This window comes from Cottoperca gobio, chromosome 4 (genome assembly GCF_900634415.1).
Source record: "Cottoperca gobio chromosome 4, fCotGob3.1, whole genome shotgun sequence".
Taxonomy (NCBI): domain Eukaryota; kingdom Metazoa; phylum Chordata; class Actinopteri; order Perciformes; family Bovichtidae; genus Cottoperca; species Cottoperca gobio.
Window position 1 is genome coordinate 5384854 of NC_041358.1, and position 20338 is coordinate 5405191.

At 41.1% G+C, this 20338-nt stretch overlaps 3 protein-coding genes and 2 non-coding genes across 8 annotated transcripts in view; 2 read left to right on the top strand and 3 right to left on the bottom strand.

Annotated features, from left to right (window-relative positions):
• Positions 1–939, top strand: part of rab6ba (RAB6B, member RAS oncogene family a) — a 52137-nt gene extending 51198 nt beyond the window's left edge. For both annotated transcript variants that reach the window (XM_029429874.1, XM_029429875.1), the window contains exon 8: positions 275–939. In XM_029429874.1, the coding sequence (XP_029285734.1) occupies positions 275–339 (65 nt within the window). In that variant the 3' untranslated portion in view covers positions 340–939. The remainder of the gene's footprint in view (positions 1–274) is intronic.
• Positions 940–5865: 4926 nt separating this feature from the next.
• Positions 5866–8014, bottom strand: LOC115007371 (E3 ubiquitin-protein ligase RNF186). Of its 2 annotated transcripts, none has more exons than XM_029430205.1 (4): positions 7897–8014; positions 6687–7210; positions 6266–6370; positions 5866–6175 (listed from the first exon to the last, which is right to left on the bottom strand). In XM_029430205.1, exons 2-4 carry the CDS (start codon positions 7058–7060, stop codon positions 6130–6132), a joined length of 525 nt encoding a protein of 174 aa, XP_029286065.1. In that variant the 5' UTR covers positions 7061–7210; positions 7897–8014; the 3' UTR covers positions 5866–6129. The 2 variants fall into 2 exon arrangements, with proteins under 2 accessions (XP_029286065.1, XP_029286064.1); XM_029430204.1 differs by having other exon boundaries at positions 6687–7213; positions 7897–7983.
• A 329-nt stretch (positions 8015–8343) lies between these two features.
• On the bottom strand, positions 8344–8415 carry trnap-ugg (transfer RNA proline (anticodon UGG)). The gene has a single exon. It is a non-coding gene; the product is annotated as a tRNA-Pro (tRNA).
• Positions 8416–8888: 473 nt separating this feature from the next.
• Positions 8889–8960, bottom strand: trnap-cgg (transfer RNA proline (anticodon CGG)). Its single transcript has one exon. It is a non-coding gene; the product is annotated as a tRNA-Pro (tRNA).
• Positions 8961–9302: 342 nt separating this feature from the next.
• Positions 9303–17006, top strand: cep63 (centrosomal protein 63). 2 transcript variants are annotated; one of them, XM_029430285.1, is made up of 14 exons: positions 9303–9779; positions 9919–10096; positions 10376–10471; positions 10722–10832; positions 10959–11072; positions 11177–11335; positions 11620–11765; positions 13231–13374; positions 13504–13594; positions 13680–13877; positions 14507–14593; positions 15177–15379; positions 15466–15769; positions 15861–17006. In XM_029430285.1, exons 1-14 carry the CDS (start codon positions 9724–9726, stop codon positions 16041–16043), a joined length of 2070 nt encoding a protein of 689 aa, XP_029286145.1. In that variant the 5' UTR covers positions 9303–9723; the 3' UTR covers positions 16044–17006. The 2 variants fall into 2 exon arrangements, with proteins under 2 accessions (XP_029286145.1, XP_029286146.1); XM_029430286.1 differs by having other exon boundaries at positions 11177–11323.
• The last annotated feature ends 3332 nt before the right edge of the window (positions 17007–20338 follow it).

Here is a 20338-nt window from a genome sequence, read left to right on the forward strand (position 1 = left end):
ATATATATATAATTTACTTATTGTTGTAAGTATTTTGGCTGTTTTGTTAAAGTTTCATGGGAGGTAGCACCATCTAGTGGTAGTGAAGTGGTACTACAGTACATTAAAAGTACATGCAGTAGTACAACATGAGTGAATATTATAAGAGAGCCTCTCACTTTCGTCTGCATTTCCTCTTTGAAAATATTCACATCAGCTAATGGATTCATTCAAGTGCATGTAGCTGAATAATGTCAATACCAAATGTTTCCAAAGCTTCCTTAACGTTCTTCAGTGATCGACATCAAGTTGGACAAACAGCAGGAGCCCCAGACTACTGAAGGCGGCTGCTCCTGTTAATACTCCGCATCGTCCTGGAAAGAAAAACCCATCATTCACACCACATGCTTGTTATGTTGCTTCCTATTGGTTAACCTGCAGTTGACTTTTGCACGTTGAGATTCTGGCCTCCTCACCTGACTATCGGTCGTCAGTTGGAACTAGCAATATGTGAATTTGGTTCTAAAGTAGTGCAGCCTACTTTGTTAATGAAACTGCCAAAAAGTCTTACAACTTGCAACAACAAAAAAAGAGAGTGAAAAAGGCAAAGATGTGAAAAAATGATCCCCAAGTTACTTATGTGGATACAATTTTGTAAGTAGAAAAGGAAGTTTCCCCAGTTTCTTTTTTGTATTTTTGTATATTCCGGGAATCTCTCTGGACAGGTTGTTTTTTTTTTTAAAGAAGCAAACAACAAAGCTCTTTATCCGAGGGCTTGATAAGAGCAGATGGTTTTAGATGTATTTTTATGGATCCCACTCTTGTTACAGGCAAAAATGGAGGTCCCTCCTGTATTATTACCCAAATGTAATGAAACCCTTAATTGACCCCTGACATAGCGGTGCCGTGCATTCGGTCCAACAGAACTTTCTTCCAGAAACTATAATAGTTTGAAAAAGCCCATAGTCCTGTTATCCCGAAAAAAAACGCCCACTTTTGTTTCTTTTAACTTCGTTCACAGAAGAGCTGTTAAAGTTAAATACAAGCTGAAAACAAAAGTCTTTTTTAAGGACATTTTTCAAACTATTGGAGTTTTAGAAGAATTGGCCTTGGGACCATTGGGCAGTCCCTGACAGCTAGTTCCCCTGTATACCTACACTCAACCGTCTCAAGGCTTAACACTTTTCATCTTTAAGCCTAAACCTTCTGCTCCTGCCCAGAACCCTGTGGGATCCATAATTTTGCGTCCTGGTCGTTCCAGGAACTGAGCGGTAACATCTTGAGTATCTAATGCATGCCTAGTTTATGAGCATAGGTACTGTCTACCAGTGTACACAATATGTAAAGGATAACATTACACCAGTGACTTAATGCACTCTGATAATTACTGTCTTTTTGTTGATGAAAACTGTCAAACTGGATTTGTATACTTGACTTCAGAATATCTCTTTGTCGTGTGTGTGTGTGTAAATGTGTGCTTTCTGTATAGGCAACTTAGAATGCAGTTCTATAGAGGGCCACTGCCAAGTCGTGTTATTCTCGCCACATTACGGCACCATTTTAGGTCACCGTAGATTCCCCCACTCACAACAATATGACATGTGCCGTCGCATTGTGTGATATCTGTGGTAGTTGTGATGATGGTAGTCTGCACATAATGCTGTAAGTGAGCAGTGGAGAATCAAAGCCCTTGCCTTGTGTCACAGAGGAACATAACATTCCCTGTGCTGAGCTGTAGACTTAACGCGGGTTATGTGATCAAAACAGATCGCTAACATTGTAAAATCAGTGCATTGTAAACCAGTTCCATTCCTGACAGAAGACTAATTTGCACATGTAGACCTTTCAGGTGAATATGAAGTTCTGAAAAGCTTCATAGTTAATGTACAGTCACTTAATTTAAGAGCTGTCTGATTGTCGCGTGACGTGTCCCCACTGAGATGAGGCTTTCTTTGCTGCTTGTGTTTAAACTGACGTTGGCGTTATGCAATGTTGTTTAATTTTGTTATTTTCTTTTTTTTAGAGACGGGTATCATAAAATACTGGTGGTGAAATCAGCCAGTGTTGACAACACTCCTTTGATTTGACTCGTCTTTGAAGTGAAATCTTACTGCACTTTTGAAGAACATGTTTTAGAATTAGAGTGATGATGTAAGTCACAGAAACATGGTAAAAAAAAAGAAATCTTAATCTCCAGAACATTTGGAGTCCTGTGTTTTAGAGTAGACTCGTTTGAATTGTTCACATTGTTGTCAAAGGGGAGCACTCTTGTGAAAACTAGTGAACCTTTCTAACCCACATAATGAGCCAAATAATAATAATACTAATGGACAGAGTTGGATCAAACATCACAGGAGATATTGACTCGAACATGCTCTCTTGTGGGTTATGGGAATGACAAGGTTGCGTTTCAAGTTATAATTGCTGGAAATGAAAGATCAGTAATAATGTATCACCCCTCTGTGTTGCTGCCTATTTATTATCTCCCAACAGGAATGTAGTGCTCTCATTACCGACCACACGGCCTTGTGAGGAGAGCACTTTTTGAGAAATCACTCGATGGGTATTTATTTTTAAATGAGGACAAATAATGAATCAGTTACTCTAGACGTTCCTTTGTATTTATTCCCCTTAAATTATAAATTAGAAGCCCATTTTAGCATTCCCTGGAAATGGACCAAGTAGTAGTGCAACAAATGTGTTTCGTGTCGGGGTTTGAGGATGGAGGCCATTCCCTGGGGTGTGTATGTTCTGTCACAGCTCTGTGCAGCTGAGCTGGCTCTCCATTCACACTGTACAGAGATCTAGCATGTCTCTCCAAAATGATTAATAAAGATGTCTTATTACCAAAGTCATGCACAATTCTTTTTTTCACCCTGAACCTTTCTTGAGCACTGTATACACATCTGCTTCTACTTGTCCAGCGTATTGTGTTGTTTCACACTCATAGTCTCTGTAACTTTACTGTTGTTTAGATTTAATTGATTGACACAAACTCAACGGTATACTTTGAGTGAACTATGAAATTAAAGCAAAATGACACGGGTAAGACAAAGCTGTGATTACTTCAATCTCAGAATCTAATATCTACATTCTGTGATCATGTGAAATATGTGAGAGGCTTGTGCGTAAAATAAAAAACGCTTCTGGTGATCCATTTACTAAGTCTGACCTAAATTGTTTTCTTTCCTGTGTTTATGATTTAAAAACCGCTGAAAAAAAGGTTTTATTTCAAACTACCTTTATTTGTTTTTCTATCTGAAAACAGGTGGGGGAAAAGTTTTGGTCAGGTGAAAGTTTTGTTTTGTTGTAATACTCATGTCGGCCACAAGAGGGAGAAGTGCACCGCTACCATACTTTAAATAGGACTAAAAGCGTTCATGTGTTCCAGCCAAAAGAAAAACAGACAGTAATGCTAGATAACTTGCTAACACACAATATGTGTACCTTGTGTTTAGAGTGCATAAAGATTTTAACAGTCAGCTGGAAGAAAACATGAATGCTTTTGGTCCTTTTTAGAACATGGGGTAGTGGTGCACTTCTGCCTCTGGTGGCCAAAATGAGTTTTACAACAACAAGCAAAAAATGATCCTGGCAAACCTTTATTTTACCTTTCATAAGTCATAAACACAGAAGACAAAACTATTTTGATCAGACTCCGAAAATCAATTTCCAGTTGTTTTTGTTATCACTTGCCTCTCAGGGCTTTCATATTGTGTAATGTTACTTAAGATCCATTTTAAAATCAAGAACACATTTGGAAGGTGACGGGTGGTGTTACCTGATAGGAATGTGGTGGTACGTCAGTCAAACATACTGTGAACCACTGGTGGAGTTACCAGCATTTAAGCAATACTTGTGTCAGTGTTAACAAGTAGTTGTACATGTTGTGGCGTGCATGGTTTCTAGTGTGAAACAGCCTATATCCCAAATTTCTATTGATGACTAATTCCTGTCGTTGGATTTACCGGCTGTGTTGGCCCGGGCTGGGTAAACCTGCTTGAGGGCCCTGGAGCGAAGACGAGCCGCTGGTCCCAATTTTGAAAAATGTTACTTTGTCTCACCTTTACCAACAAACTGCTTTAGTGCTGAATATTATCAAACACATTTTAGGGCACTCGGAGAGAACAGACCTCCTCGTGGCCTTTTCCATGAGTGAAAAATAACTTGTGTGTACGCCCCATGATTCGGATCCGCTCTAAATGTAATGACTTCTTCCTTGGCCCTAGTACACCCTTCTACTAAGTTTCATGAAAATCATTATCCTGCTGACAAACAGACAAACAACCTGAACCGAAAACATAACATCCTTGGCGAAGGTCATTTATCACAAAGTTAACCTGCTAACATTCCCGCTTTAGCAAGTCTAATCCAGCTTTGGTAAAGGCTCCGTATTAAAGTTCAGTTCAGGTTCAGTCCCAGATTTGCCATATTGCAAACACACATTAACACTGAATGTATTTGGGTTTGCTCCACTCAAACCACTCACTCGGTGTAATACTACGTACTCAGAAAGGAATGTATTGCTCTGTGTAATGGTCAACACTGTGGAAACTGTCTTGCACCATGTTTGTTACAAAGACTCCCCACTAGACTTCCTCCCTGAAATATGTTTACATGTTGTGGTGGCACCTTATCTGATAACTGCCTCATTAGTCATTGTGACCAGACCAACCTGCAGGTGGAACTAAGTATATTTACTCAAGTACTGTACTGAAGTACAATTTTGAGGTACTAATACTTTATATACAAAACATATGACAGTTACATTGGCCCTTTTACTGCGTAATAGTCTAGTACTTTTACCTTAAAGACACTTTTCTCAATACTTTTGTACTTTTATGTAGGTCAGCTTTTGAATACCGGACTCTTAATTGTATTTGACTATTTTTATATTGTAGCATTGCTACTTTTACTTGAGTAAATGCTTCTTCCACCGCTGCCGACCTGCACTTTGAGTTATTTCCGGTTCAGTTGCACCTTAAAATCCCAGAGCTCAACACTTGCAGGACCGCATTGGGAGCCTGTCAATACGTTGCAAAACTGAAACTGTGGCACTTTCACAATCCTGTGTTGTTTGTTGATTCCCTGCAGGGTTGCTGCCTTCCTGACAGACGGCCAGCTGCTGCTGCCAGTTCATTTACAACTTGGATGCAGCTCCGTGTCTGGAGATGATGTCAGCCACTCTGATAGTATTTAACCGTGGGAACACATAGATGGTGCTGAGAGAGAACATCAGTGTGTTTCACAGGAGGAGACAACCTGTTCCAACTAGTTGGCCACCAAACCAGAGTGACAACTAACGGATGTCTTTCTCCAAACAGCCGAATAACAATGACCTTAATATGACTGAAGCCAAACACTGCAACACTGAACACTGAGATTAAAATAATCTCAGAATGCTACGTGCTGTTTATTTTTGAACAGAAGTGTGCACATAAGGTAACACAAAAGAATAAAGGTTATTTCCATTATAGTGATGATCCACTGTTCTAATATCTTCCAACATGGAAAACTTGCCAGATGCTCATTGAATGGAGTTTATAATCTACTTTCATGGCTGAACGAGTCTTTTGTGACATGCTTTTGTGGTGTATCGAGCGCCACAAAAGTAATATTCACATTCAGAAATCTCCTACTGGCTTCACTTTTTTCAGTCACTTACCTACTTAAAGTGTCATAAATGATGTCTGCGGTAAAATAGAGAATTGTTGTGTCTTTGCTTTGAGCTCATGAGATGGCTATCTCGCAAAGCCACATGGTAAATGAACAAGAGAACAAAGAGAAATTCTTTCAAAAATAGTTTTATTAAATACTTTGCCAACTAGTTATCATAAATGAAATAAAAAACAATACGTTATATTCAACGTTCAGCAGTGGCAGAAGGGAACGTCCTCAGTGACCATCTGTCACGAGGGGGTCTGGGGTGTGAGTCCCACTGGGACAGCTGAAACAAATCCCACAGCACCAGCTGGGGGAATTAAGCCCAGAATAAATAATGGGGAGACAGGGCACCTTTGGCTGAAGACAAAACAAAGTCTTGACAGGAACACAAATGGATTCTCGGCCCTAACGGCCTCCAGTCTTCTAGTGGCGTCTACCATCCGCAAACAATATCCTGAGAGTAACTGTCAGTTCATCTTTTATATTTTAAATAGTCTCTTCAGTTGAAAGCCTGCGCCAGGATTTCATTTCCCTTAAAAAAAAAAAAAGACAAAAATATTAGTCCACTTTTCATTCAACTTCTCCACATTTTTGCAGATATTTACCACTAAGACAGAACTACACATTACTGCCAGGCACAATCTTCTCTTGGTGTTGCTTCGTCAAACTGAACTTTCTGAAGAACGCGGGCAATTTGAGTTTCGCTCTGGCCGACCTGGAGGAAGCGCTGAAAAAAGGAAAAGTGGAAAAGTTAGACAGGGTTTTTACTCCCACAACAAAATGTGGCACTGCGGAGCTGAGGTGCTAATGAGAGGCTTTGTGGACAAAGGTACCGATTAACACCGACGTGTGAAGGGGTAAGGTATGGCTGGAATTCTGTCCCAATTCTTCAAATTCAACACTGGTTTTAAAGGGATACTATTCTCATTTATTTTGGGTAAATGGTTCTGAAAAAGCCCACAAACAAGAACCTATGATAACAGCAAACCAGTAGGACTTGTGCTAATGTCTACGTTTGTGTTTGTTTACACCGTTAAACCCACCATTCTGCTTGCAGCGAGGATTCTTGTTTAGTCTCCATCCGCTCCTCCTCAGCTGCTTGTTTCAGTCCATCTTCCTCCTCCTCCTCCTCCTCCTCTTCCTCCTCCCCGGCCTCTGCGTCCACGTCCTCCGGTATCTGCTCCCACAGCCTGCTGTTGACCCACAGAGCTTCCTGCAGGCTGAGGCCACGTCCAACGCAGGTCACCCGTCGACACAGAGGGCAGCCCACGGTGAGCAGCCCGCTCCTGGCCTGCGACATGGTCTCCAGGCACAGGTGGCAGAAGGTGTGTCTGCAGTGCAGCACCCTGGGGATCCTGTCCATCCGTGAGTAGGGCAAGAGGCATACGCTGCACTCGCCGTCCTCACACAGAACCATGGTGGAGCTGAGCTGGTGGCTGTAACAAGTTCACTGTGAGGATCAAGGTTAGTGGACGATCTGGATCCTGATAGTCCCAATGAAAAGCACTCCACTGGCAACTGATGAAGGGCTTGTTGAAGTAGATGGTTGCTGCAGGTTCCAGGTTTTCTTCTCCATGTTAAATAAAAAAAAAAAGTTATTAGATGTGGTCCATGATAAAAGATGATTCATCTTTTCACAGCAGGAATTAGAATCAGAATTTGGTTTATTGCCAAGTAGTTTTTCACTTATAAGGAATTAGCTTTGGTGTATTGGTAATGAGCAGTAACATAGTAAGAGAGAGAAAAAAACATAAATAAAGAATAAAAGAAAAAATATGAAAAATAATATAAATATATGTAAAGTATATCTGAACTAAAATGTGCAGTTTTTAGAGGTGGTCGTTTTGTACAGAAATGTACAAATATGTTCAAGGAATGTGCAAAGTATTACAGGATGAAGTACACAAATAATATGATATTTGAATATTTAAACCTTTAGAAAAATTGAAAATACACCTTACTTATTTTTATTTTCACAGATATGTCTCTGATATTACTTCAATAATATTGTTATTTAGGCCCAAGAGACAACAGCCATGTATATTTTGAGTATATTCAAGACTGTGCTGACAATGAATAAAGCTGAATAATACTGGCATGGATAACCATAACACAAATCAGCATCCACAACTAAACATTATATTTGAAAGAAAAAAGCTTAAGGTAGTAATAATAATAATAATAATAATAATAATAATAATAATAATAATAATAATAATAATAATAATAATATTGTCTGTAAAGCCTACTTACAGTATAGGTGAAGCCCATGTAATGACGTTATTCCTCAGTGCTCCTTCAGAACTATTAAAGAGTATTGTCCCCTTGGAGTGTACAGCACAGCCACACTGCAGTGAATGGAGAGCCGGCTCGTCTGCCGCCTGTTAGGAGTGTCTGGTGTATTTGTGGGGGCGGGACAGAAAGGTCCCTCTCTCTTCACACGGCCCAAACCCTCACAGCACAACACAACAGCTGGGGAAGCAGAGCAGTAGAGACGCTCTTTGTTCAGTGTTTGACGGAGGCGCAGGTGAAGAAACGGGTGCGGGGAGTTAAAGAAGGCTTGGGATGGGGTATAGGCAAACAGTAATAAGGCACCTAGCTACTACCCTGTTGACAATGTAAAACACATTGTTATAAATGTGGTTGTATTAAAATGAGTTGATGTATGTATGGAAAATCGAATTCTTCGTGATAAAGAGAGGGCTCGTCCGGGATTTGAACCCGGGACCTCTCGCACCCAAAGCGAGAATCATACCCCTAGACCAACGAGCCACACAAGCGTTTGTGTCTACATGTATATTAATACTAAATCTATATGTTGTATTTCATATTTGTATTTTACGATATATGATTCTACTAGGGTTTACTCCATTCTAAAACTAAACTAAAACACCATTGTGAACTTTGCCTTAGGATAGTCCACATGTTCAGTGGTTGTAATAGCTACTTAACCTTAACGTAGTAGGTAAAGCCAGGACGGTATATGCTTTTCAAACAACACTATTATGTCTCTTGATCCAGTTCCATGCTTGTGGGGAACTATCCCACTGTGACTGATAAAATAATAATAAATACATAAATAAATAATACACTTTATCAATTTATAATTTATTAATTTATTTTAAAAATTATACTGCCGTTCATGTTTTAAACTCCCGCTAACGCTAGACATAAAGCTTTGCGTTAACAAATAGCTAACGCTAACTATTCATACACTAGCGGAAATCACCAATATCCAAAAAGGTGGGCTCGTCCGGGATTTGAACCCGGGACCTCTCGCACCCGAAGCGAGAATCATACCCCTAGACCAACGAGCCACGTGTTCACGATGAGCGATACCAGACAACTTAATCAATTCACTTAGCCAGGATCGGGTTATTGAATTAGATTTATTTATGTATACTGATGATTGTGTGGATTACATATTGTTTCCCTAATCATTAAATCCTAGCACCTATTCAAAGTACTCCAAACTATCAAAATAAAGATTGTGGAAATAACGTTACGCTTCATTATGCGAAGTGTAAATACACTACAGAATCTTGTAACTTCATACGATAGACACTGGGATTAATATTCAAATGTGGTTGTATTTCAACAGGTGCGCAGTATGAAATGAATTGTATTACCTGCAGAGCCCCCAACACTTTGGACGTGCAGCGTGCTGAGGTCACAGGTTGGAGGCGGAGTTACCGCCTTACATCAGGAAATCAATTGCGCCTAATGTAGCTGTATGTTGTGCTGTGTAGTTCAGTTAACGATGTAAACAAAATAAGTTAGACGCATTGGAACTTGCTTGCTTTAGCTACTTTCGTTTACTAAACATGTTAGACACTTTAATGATGTGCTTACTGCACTTAGACTTTGCCACAATCCAAACTAAGTTGATGTAACGTTAGTTACTCGATTTCAACTCACGCAACTCAACTGACGTCGTTGCGGGTCGTTTGGTTATAGTGAGCTAGTAACGTTAATGCTGTGACAGAGGTTGGTAGGTTAGGTAACTTAGCGGTTAGCTAACTTAAGCCAAGTTAAAGAGAAGTTATTTAAGTTAACTAAGCCTTGATAAACGGTGGCGACATGACTTCCAACCAGATGGAGGCTTCTTTGGGAGCTCTGCAGAACCCGGACCTAAGGTAAAGTGAGGCTAAAGACAGTGACTAGCTACCCCATTTTAGCTCATTTCTTAATAACCAGTGATGGTGAGCTCTTAGTTTTGTGGTATTTTAACGGAACTAGCAAACATCCCAATGTTTTTATGTATCTGTATTTCAGCTCTGTCCTGTCATCATGTGAGCCAGAGCTTCAGGAGCTGATGAGACAGATTGACATAATGATCAATCATCAGAAGAGGGAGTGGGAGGCTGAGACTCTGGCCATGGAGCTCAGGCTGAAAAGTGCACAAGAGGAGCTGTTGACATCCAGGAATCTCATAGAACGGAGGGACCTGGAGGTGCAGTAGCAGATCCTTCATGTAATGTTATTGTGCAGTTTCCTGATGCAGATAAACCAGTGAGGGTTCTACATTTACTACAGTTATAGCATGAGGAATATGACTAGACCATTTACCTTTTTGGTAACTGAGAGAGAAGAAAATACATTTACAATCATCCACCATCAATCTTATTTTGGTATTAGGTGTTTCGTTGTATTAAAGCATCATCAAATGCTGTGTGTTGATGTTCAAGCCACATTTTCACAACACCATTACTGTCATCACCCCTGGTTGTAGATGGGATTGCTTCGCAAGCAGCTCGATGAAGTCCAGCCTGGTCGACCAGAGTTAGTTACCAAATACGAGCAGCAGCTGCAGAAAGTACGGGAAGAGGTGAGACACTTGTCAGTTACATAATTAAAAACAATCGGTCATTTAACTGATTAGTAGATTGAGGTATACATACATACATATCGCATTCAAAGCTTCATTCGAAAACTTCAATAGAAGCTTTGAATGTAAAATAAATGACAGTCGATACAGCCCTTCTGTATTTGTCTTTCTTATATGTATTTGACAATATAATTTTCAAGGCCTCTGATTGAATTTGAGAAGTCTTTCTCACAAACATTTCTTTCTGCAGTTGGATAAATTAAAGAGGAGTTATGTCAAGCTTCAGCGCAAACAGCTCAAGGAGACCAGTGGGACAGAAGCAAACCGTTCAGAGGTGACCCGACTCAACGAAAAGATTGAGGTAAAACATTAGTTTAATTCCGTTTTATATCCTCCTGTTCCTTACATTACCCATGTCACTTACAGCTTCCCTTTATCGCCACCTGCTGGTCATGTGGAGTATAGTCATCCTTGTCTCTCGCTGCAGGAATATCAGCAGCGCTCTGCTGAGTGGGAGCAGCACCACATCCAGTACCAAAAACAACTGACAGCACTGGAGGCCCAAAATAAGAGCCTAACTGATGAGCTCACACACATGAAAGTAAAAGCAAATTAATAACCATAACATGAAATGTCAAGTTTGATACTGAAAGCAAAGCGGATGCAGGTTACTTTCACATATATTCTCTGTTGTTTCATTTCAAGTCTCAGTGGGCATTGTGGCAAAAGGACAGGGAGCATCTGCGTACACAGCTGGAGAAGGCTCAGGGCTGCCTGCACTCACAGGAGCTCGAACTGGAACGCTTCCGACCGCTCGAGATGTGGCTGGGACAGTCCCAGAGAGAGCAGCAGGTCAGCAGAACGGTAGGAGCGTATACAAGCAGTGGCAGAATAAAGCTTGAAACAAACCTGTAGACTAGCTCGGGACGACACGTGTGATGTCATCAGTAGCCGATGTCTGGATTTTGTGGTTCTTTCTCATTCAGAGTTTCTCGTTCACAATAACCTTTGTAGTAACATGGCATAATGTAGAGTAGAATGTCATTCACAAAAAAAATAACATTCACCTTGTTAACTATAGATTTGTGCAGCAGTGTAGGAGGTTAAAATATAATTTCATCAGCCTAGGGTCCACTGCTGTTCCACAGGTGCTTTCAGAGGAAAGGGAGGAACTCCACGCCACACTGGACTCCCAGGATTCATTCGTACAAAGAGCCAGTCTCGAACGTCAGAAGCTTCGCAACCAAGCTCCCAGATTCAACCAAGCACTGCAAGCTAAAGATAAAGTCATTCGGTGGGTGGATTTCTACCTGTAATGATGTGTATGATGTAGTACAGCAGTAATGATGTGTATGATGTAGTACAGCAGTAATGATGTGTATGATGTAGTACAGCAGTAATGATTGTATGATGTAGTACAGCAGTAATGATTAATGATGTGTATGATGTAGTACAGCAGTAATGATGTGTATGATGTAGTACAGCAGTAATGATGTGTATGATGTAGTACAGCAGTAATGATTAATGATGTGTATGATGTAGTACAGCAGTAATGATGTGTATGATGTAGTACAGCAGTAATGATTAATGATGTGTATGATGTAGTACAGCAGTAATGATGTGTATGATGTAGTACAGCAGTAATGATGTGTATGATGTAGTACAGCAGTAATACACAAGAGAGCAGTCTATACTTGCTGACAATAGGTGCAATGCTTGTGTGCTGTATGAATATTACGGAAGCCCTGAGAGGCAAGTCATAGAAAATGGATCACCAGAATCGTTTTCTGAGTCTAGTCTGAATGTTTTTTTCTCCTGTGCTAATGACTTAAGAACAGATGGAAAAAAGGTTTTGCCAGGTTTTGAAAGTATTGTTGTTGTAATAGCCATAGTGGCCACAAGAGTCTGGAGTACACTACCCCAATGTTCTAAATGGGATTAAAAGTGTTCATGTGTGGTGGAAAGTTTTAATCAAGTCCTTATACAAATGACCAGTGAAGTCAATAATACTGAAGTGAAGATTCTTGAGAAATAAGCTTGTTTTTGCAAAGAAGGATCATCAATCATACAGAGTGCAGCAGTCTGTGTGAGGAAGGACCCCGATGAAAGTGTGTTCATCGGGGAAGGAGGGAGGGGAAGATTGCCACAGTTGGCCCACAAAGACAGGGAGGAGAGAAGGGGGGTGGAGAGTTCACACAGTTGCAGGTGTTAGATAGACAAAATAAAACAGTGAGTAGAGAGGGGAGGGGAGAACACATAAGAATATGGTGGGAAGAAACAAAGTTATAGAGATATGCTTGGCAAGACAGAAGTTAATTGAACCAAGTATTAAACAATAAGAATTTAACAAGGACATATGACATCTTCCATTACACATGTTTTCTTCCAGGTCAGTTCTAAAGTGTCCTTTCACTCTAAACACAAGCTACATATATGTGTTAGTAACGGAACATCACTGTCCTTTCTTTCTTTTGGCTAGAAATGTATTTGAATTGCTTTTAGTCCTGTTTAGAACAAATCAAATCAACTGTATTTATATAGCCCAATATCACAAATTATACATCTCTCGGTGTGCTTTACAGACTACAGGTTACAACACCCTCTGTCCTTAGACCTGCGCATCGCACAAGCAAAAGTTTCCTAAAAGAAACCCCACAAGAACACGGGGTAGTTTTATTTTCCTCACCTGCCTCTCAGGGCTTCTGTAGTGTGTGTGTATAGTGTTGAAGTGAATAACAAACAACTCTCTTGCTCCTCAGCTCTCTGGAGGACTGCCTGGCAGCTCAGGGCTGTGCTGGTGTGGAAACCCTCAGACAAGATCTGGAGAAGACTGCAACCAAGCTTCACTGTGCCGAAGCATGTGAGGCTCATCTCAAAGCTGAACTGGCGTGTGTCAAAGAGAGGTGAACGGTGGCCTCTTTTAACACCCACTATTATTACTTTGGATATTTGTGCTTTTGCACGTCTTTAATCTGTGATATTAACATGAGTTTTGATATTTGATATGATTTGATATTTTGTGATTTGCTCAGACTAGAGAGGGTGAGCCAACAGAGAGCTGGCCAATCAGAACTGAGGAGCATTAAGGCACAATCTGATTCCTCTGTTGCTGAAATGAAAAAGGTCAGAAATCTTCTCTGACTGCTTGTGTTGTGGCAGCTTTGAGTTTTCCAATGTGCGTATCGTCATTTCTCTGTATTCACTACAGGTCCGAGAGGAGCTTCTCATGGCCAGGCAGACTCACAGTGGTGAGGTGGAGGGAATGAGGAAGGAGGTGTCAAAGCTGACCACCGAGCTGCACCAACGCGACGTCACCATCGGCACACTGAAAGGCTCTTCATCCGGTGTCAGGCAGCAGCTCCGTGGGGAGGTGGAGCGAGCGGAGCAGAAGGGAGTTGAGCTTAAAGTACGCAAATAAATGTGTAGACCTGTCACATTATCATTTTATAGTTCCATTACAACAATGAACTGTGTGTGTGTGTGTGTGTGTGTGTGTGTGTGTGTGTGTGTGTGTGTGTGTGTGTGTGGGGACATGACAGGACTATTACGGAATGAGCCACTAAGTTCACGCTATGGCTGTATAGTATAGTTTAAAAGTTGGGTCATTCATAACGTTGACATTTGAATGCTGCAGGGTCTTTTTACTTCATATTGATAAGTTAAAACAAAACTGTTGTGATACATTGACTACCACACTCTTAATAAGGGGAGCCAGACGTGCATTGCATCTTTCTCTGTGCATATTTAACCTCGTTGTTGCTGCCTTTACATTATTGTGACAGCATTCAATTCAGGCTTGTGTTGGAGGAGTTACAGGAATGTTACTAAGTCCGACCTAGTAAAGTTACTAACTGTTACTTAAAAGTGACCTGGTGACTTGTCCCCAAGATAGAGTTCCTCACAGGGGTTGTATTTTATTGGTATTAACTCTTCTCCTAAAGGGTTGAAGAAATCTGCATCATGCCGGAGCCCATGCATCTGCTCAGGATGTTTATTAAAATAAATCACATGTTTCTTCTACTTCGGCTTTCTCAGATGACTCGGGCACAGCTGGAGACTCTACAAACTGAGAACCAGCATCTGAGGTCTGTGCTGCACAGGCTGGAGTCTCCGTCACCGAAGGTTTGTCTGCTGTGATATAGTCATTAAATCTCACACGCTTTACAGATTAATTTTCTTCAGACGAGACACTACAGGCAAAACAATGGTTTGTTCATGCACTGGTCAGTTTTGACAGTTTGTGACTGTTTTTCAGACTGCTGCAAAGAAAACGTCCAAAATACACACTTAGGTGTTTATTTCACTTCGTCTATTTCCGTCTGTAGATTCCTTCTAAATTTACCAAAAATTAGCATTTGCATGTTTAAACTTAATATTTCAGAGAAATTAAATGATATAAGTAATGAACTGGGGAAGTTTCATTGAGATTATTAGTTAAATGTTTGTCCTATTCGCCTGTAGTGTCTTGCATACTCCGAGCCAGAAATCTATATTCTGAAGGTTTTTACAGAGGGATTAGGTTGTTGTTCTGGAAATGTATGCAAATTAGCTGCAAATGTCTCTAATTCAAACCTAAAGTATCAGAAAACTTGTAATATACAAAACAATTGCACTAAAGTAAGTAATCAATAGTTTTTACCCTAGAGTCAGGCTTCAGTGTTTGTTTCTAAATCTGCCTCCTCCTCTCTGCTTTCTCTCTCGTCAGAGGGAGGACTCCTCTCTTGCATCTCTGAGGGACAGTTATGTGTCTTCCCTCAGCAGCCTGGAACAAGAGAACCTGCAGCTAAGGCAGGCACTCGCTGAGATGCAAGCCCGACTCGAGGTCTCCAACCGGACCTGTCAAGACCGACATGAACGAACTCTACTCAGCAACGCCGTGACTGACCAACCACGGCGTTCTCAGGACGGGTACCCGCCACACACAAAGACACGCATGCACAAAATATCAAGAAATTGAACCCTTATGCAACTTCTTGCTTTATCCGTAAACACAGGGAGGAGAAAGCAACTCAAGCTGAGCTGCAGGAGAACGGCACTCGCTACGAAGGGGAGATTCATAGCCTCTTCAAACAGCTGCACACCCTGTCCCATTCCTCTGGAGAGCACCCCTGTAGCCAGGCCCAAGACAGCAGGCCTCACTCTTCAGCATCCTCCTCCTCCTCCTCCTCCACAAGACTCACCAGGAGAAACTCCGTGCCAAGTTCAAATGATTCTGCTGCTGAGTCACAAAGCTCCAGCTCTGAAAACTCTCTGGCCTCAGGGTCCAGAGAAAAACCTTTACCCTCTCTCTCTTCAATGGTGAGGCTCGTCACAAAAATGATAAATGATACACGGTTGTAGTAAAGGTAATGTAGAGAGTCCTACAGTTTGTGTTTTTCTTCCCTCCCAGGAGCTTCTGGCGGTTTCACCCGCAGACGGCACGGTCTCTCGTTTCCTGGAGGAAGAGAGCTTTCTGGCCAAGGAGCTGGTCCAGAAGCTGGACACCCACATCCAGGGGCTGAGAGAGAGCAACACCAGGATACTCTCCAAGTACCTGGCGAGTGGCTCAGGGCCCGAGTGTGCCCAGACTTAGCAGACAGCAGAATGGTTAGTGATCGAGTAAGGTGGAATAAATCTGAAAACAAAGCTGCCTCGAACAGCAGCGTGGAAGACTTGACATTTGTGTGCCTCACCTGTCTGAAGCCAAGCAGGTTATGATCTCGCCTTGATTTGTTTATCTGTTAGTCAACAGGATTACGAAACAACTACTGGCCCGATTTTCATGAAACCTGTCGGAAGAATGAAGCACGGGCAAATGTTTTACTTTCGTTAATGTTGCGAGAGAAGCATTTGTACTGCATTCATGTGGTGTCGAAATAATCGGAAACAAGAGTTCCCAACTGAGAAAATACACGTGAAGGCCCCCTCAAGTCAGAACAACAACTTGGAAAGTCTGCGAACAGTTTGGTACACGACCTGCCGAGTTATCATCATATTACGCAAAAACATGGCTCACGAGACAAAGTAAATGTTGGCTTGATCATGAACACTGAAGTCGAAAGAATGACTTCCCAACTCGGGAAACTTGACCCTCCGAGGAGCACCTGAATGCAGAGATATGTGCTCTCAGAATGCCTTTCTAGTTTCTTACTTTTACAAAGTTTACACTATTAAGTGCAGAGCTTTTAGTTCACCCAAGTTTTTTATAGGAACTGTCAAAAGCCTCATACAACCTGGCCCCCTGCATCCCCACAGTGAAGGCCGTGTTGTACGTGGTCACACACACAACATCGTATTAGTCTGATTAGCTTCTTTTTCTTATTCTGTTTATCTTGTATTTATTTGATCTGTCTTCACTAAATGTGCTTTTTTGTCCTGTCACTTCAAGCTTATCTTAAAGAAAGCAACGACTGATTAAACCCTTTGCATCGCCTCCTGACTTGTGCGGCTGAGATGCATACTGTCCTGTGCCTCCATGAGATGTAACAAAGTTCCACTAGTCTGTATTTGTAATCCAAAAGATAAACTAGCTTGACTACCCTCTTACAACACTGAATCTGTTCAAGTGTTCTCATTGTAGGCTCGTAATGGTTTTGCTTTGCTTTTCACTGGCATTGTTAGCTTTAGGGCTGACCAGGGCCGGGCCAATCCTTTTCCAGATGAATTATTTATTTGTTTGGTTTATAAATCAACAGAAAACAAGGACAAGAGAAGCTGTAAATCCTGACATCTGAAACTCTGGAACCACTTAAGTTACTAATGATCATCAACAAAGTTTATATATCTTCTGACGCTCTTCTAATTGTCACAAACCCAGAAATGTAGTATTCAATGCCAATACCTGTAAAATTCAACAGCATTCCAATACCACGGTAAAAAACTAAAACAAAACCTTAAATCTCATGTACTTCAACATTCACTTTGTTTGCATTCTGGTCTTTTGTTTGGAAGTTAAACAGGTTCTCAGAATCTTGGCATCGAGACTTCCCTAATCTAATCAATTATTCAAATAAGTCTTTCAGCTCCGGTCAGATTACAATCTTCTGAAAAGTGTGGAAAGAGAAAACTGCACTGAATGTATGGACAAAGTCTCAAAGACTGCCTCTATCAGCAGTGTAATATCAAGGACATAACAGACGCTCTGCTGCTACCTGCTCCTGCTGTGTCGCGCTCTAACCTATAGTGACTGCTCACGATTTCTTCACACACTCATTAGAGTTTAGCCAGATTGGTTCAGGAAGGCGGTGCCATATCTGAAGTACTTTAACTGTAAAGACGCCAAATGCTTGGGCTCTCATGCCCGAGATGTTTTTTAAAATATTCTTATATAAACATATACATATATAAATATAACGTTGCATTTCATTCAAGCTTTGCACGACTTCTGACCTCCGCCTGTTCCAGCAGGGAATATGCTTTAATTTCCTGAACATAGATTTTTCGAGCTCTTTCTATTTAAGCTGACATCAATATGTTGTGAGTAGGTCATGCTATTACACCCCTGTCTCTGTAAGTAAAGGTTTTATTATCAAACCGTCCAGGAAATGTGCCTCAACTGAGCTTTTAATATAACGTATTCTGGCATATTGAGGCATACTTATGTGACCTCACATAACTGACTTTCGGCGGCTGAATTCCCGCTGGATTGCTTGTTGGAATTCTGACATTATGTGGAGTTCCTTTGCATTGTTCCTCGTTGGATGCTGCATATTCCAATGTCTTCCTGTTGCCTTGAATGCAGCAATTATACTTTGCATTTAAATCCAGAGAATAGAATGCTGCTGCGAGCCAAAGAGTGTCCGTCCTCCCTGCACGTCTGTCAAAACTGGGAAAATACCACATATGTGCATGTCTGTCCCAGACAGTAGGGAGGGGAGGCTGCTCATACTGGAGCTCTCATTTTCCCCAGTTACTTGCCTCTCAAACCCCCCAGCACTACCAGCACCACCCACCCTGCAGAGGCCCACTGGCTAGTCAAGTGCAGGAATGTGTGCACCATGCCAATGCTGTCATGAACCTTCCCCTGCGGCCTGCTTTGTCCTCATCATTAGAAAGCTGATGGAATGTTAATATCAACCATGTGGGGCGCTCAACCTCAGGCCAGGGTGGAATAGTTTATTTTACTGCTTCCCTTTTATGAAGGACACACTGAGCTAATGGAAATAAGATGGAAGAAATCTGAAGAAATATGTGTTTTTCATTTTTGCTGTCATACTTTTACAACAACAATACAGAAGTTCTGCTCAGCTGTCTCTGAGTCCAGTGACTTCTCACTTTGCTATTTGGTAGCCTGTGTTACTAACACTGTAAGCCCCAACAAACAGCAGTGAGGAATTTGGCAAGGCAGGCATTCCTCTGGCTCTCTCTGGAGGGAGGTGAAAAGGTTTTTATATGTGGAGATTCTTTGAAGGGGCCTAGTAAAAGGGAGGAGGAGGGAGGCTGATTCAAGTCCAGGGGGACATTGGATTGCTCTATTTGCCTTTTTATGTTATGATTTACAGGAAAAATTGGCTTTAGGCTCCATTGATTAGTTTAATGGTTAGAATTGCCCACATTGGGCTCTTAACTCTATCGGGACAAATGTTACCAGTGCAATTTTGGACATCTTCCCTCTAAAGGAATTCCCTTGGTTATTTATCGCCCTTTTTTAATTTGTTTAGGATTTTTACTTACTTATTTTTACTTTTTGCTTCTAATGATTACATGACTCTTTCAAAGGGGCATTCAAGCCGTTGTTATTCCACGTCCACAACCTTGGCTGACTTGCAAGAGACATATTACAAATGGAATGTTCAAATTTGATGCTGCGGAGGCCAAAATATTCTGACTTTTAGTCTCAAGTATTGTTCAAGTCCCCAAAACACTGAATCCTAGCTTTCCCATAATGCAACTCATCAGCATCTTTCATTAGACCAAGCCTAGGAAATGATCATATCTTTAAAACGTTTCAAATGTCCCCAGTTTGGAAAGGAGGCTTTCTGCATAAAGAATTGTCGTCTCCAACCCCAAGTCAAAATAATCATTAAAACAACCCATATATTCAAAGGCTAAATAATAAACATAAACTATGATTAATGTGGGAAATTGGTAGAGTGCCCCTTTTTAAATAAGCAATGGAGAAATACTCTTGCATCAGGTAAGACCTGGTATGTTTTGGGCCCTATACCAAATCTTAAAAAGGTTAATTCATACATTTTTCTCTTAACTAAATAAAGTCCACTTGTTTTGTAGCCTTGTGGAGTTTGCTCAGTCGGAGTAAGGGTTATTTAGTTAAGTTAGTTATTATTTGTAGTAAGTAAGCTAAAGAAGACCTTGCCCTATGATTGTCTTGCCAAAGTTTTATTCATAAATATTAAATATTCCCTCGGGACATGTTTTAAGACATTAATTACTCTGCTTTGAATAATAACTTGTGTCTCATGATTCGTCCACAAAAAAATGCAAGAGCCCGTCAACAAATTGCTTTAGTAACTAAATTGCTTGAGTCCTGTGATGGTTTGAGACTCTTTGCTACTCTTGCTCTACCACAAACCAGCAGCAGAGGGGGCCATTTAAATGCCCTGTTGTCACATTGTGGTCAACAGTGGTGGACCTGCCAAGTCAGATACTCCTCAATCAGCCAGCAGGACAGCAGTTTAAGTCTGTGTTTAGTGTTTGAAATATACTTTCCCTGCTCCAGTCATAAAACAGGAAAGCCTCTACAACACTGAAAGCCTCGTCACAAACCAGACATCTCAGAGGTTACATGAAGCTACATTTGCAAATATGTAAGAAACATTGGCAAACTTAGTGAAAACATGAGAGAAATGGTACATTATCAACCCATCTTGTAGGAGATATCCTAGTTATTTGTTGGAGGAATGTCCTTATCTGACTGCCAGGAGATTA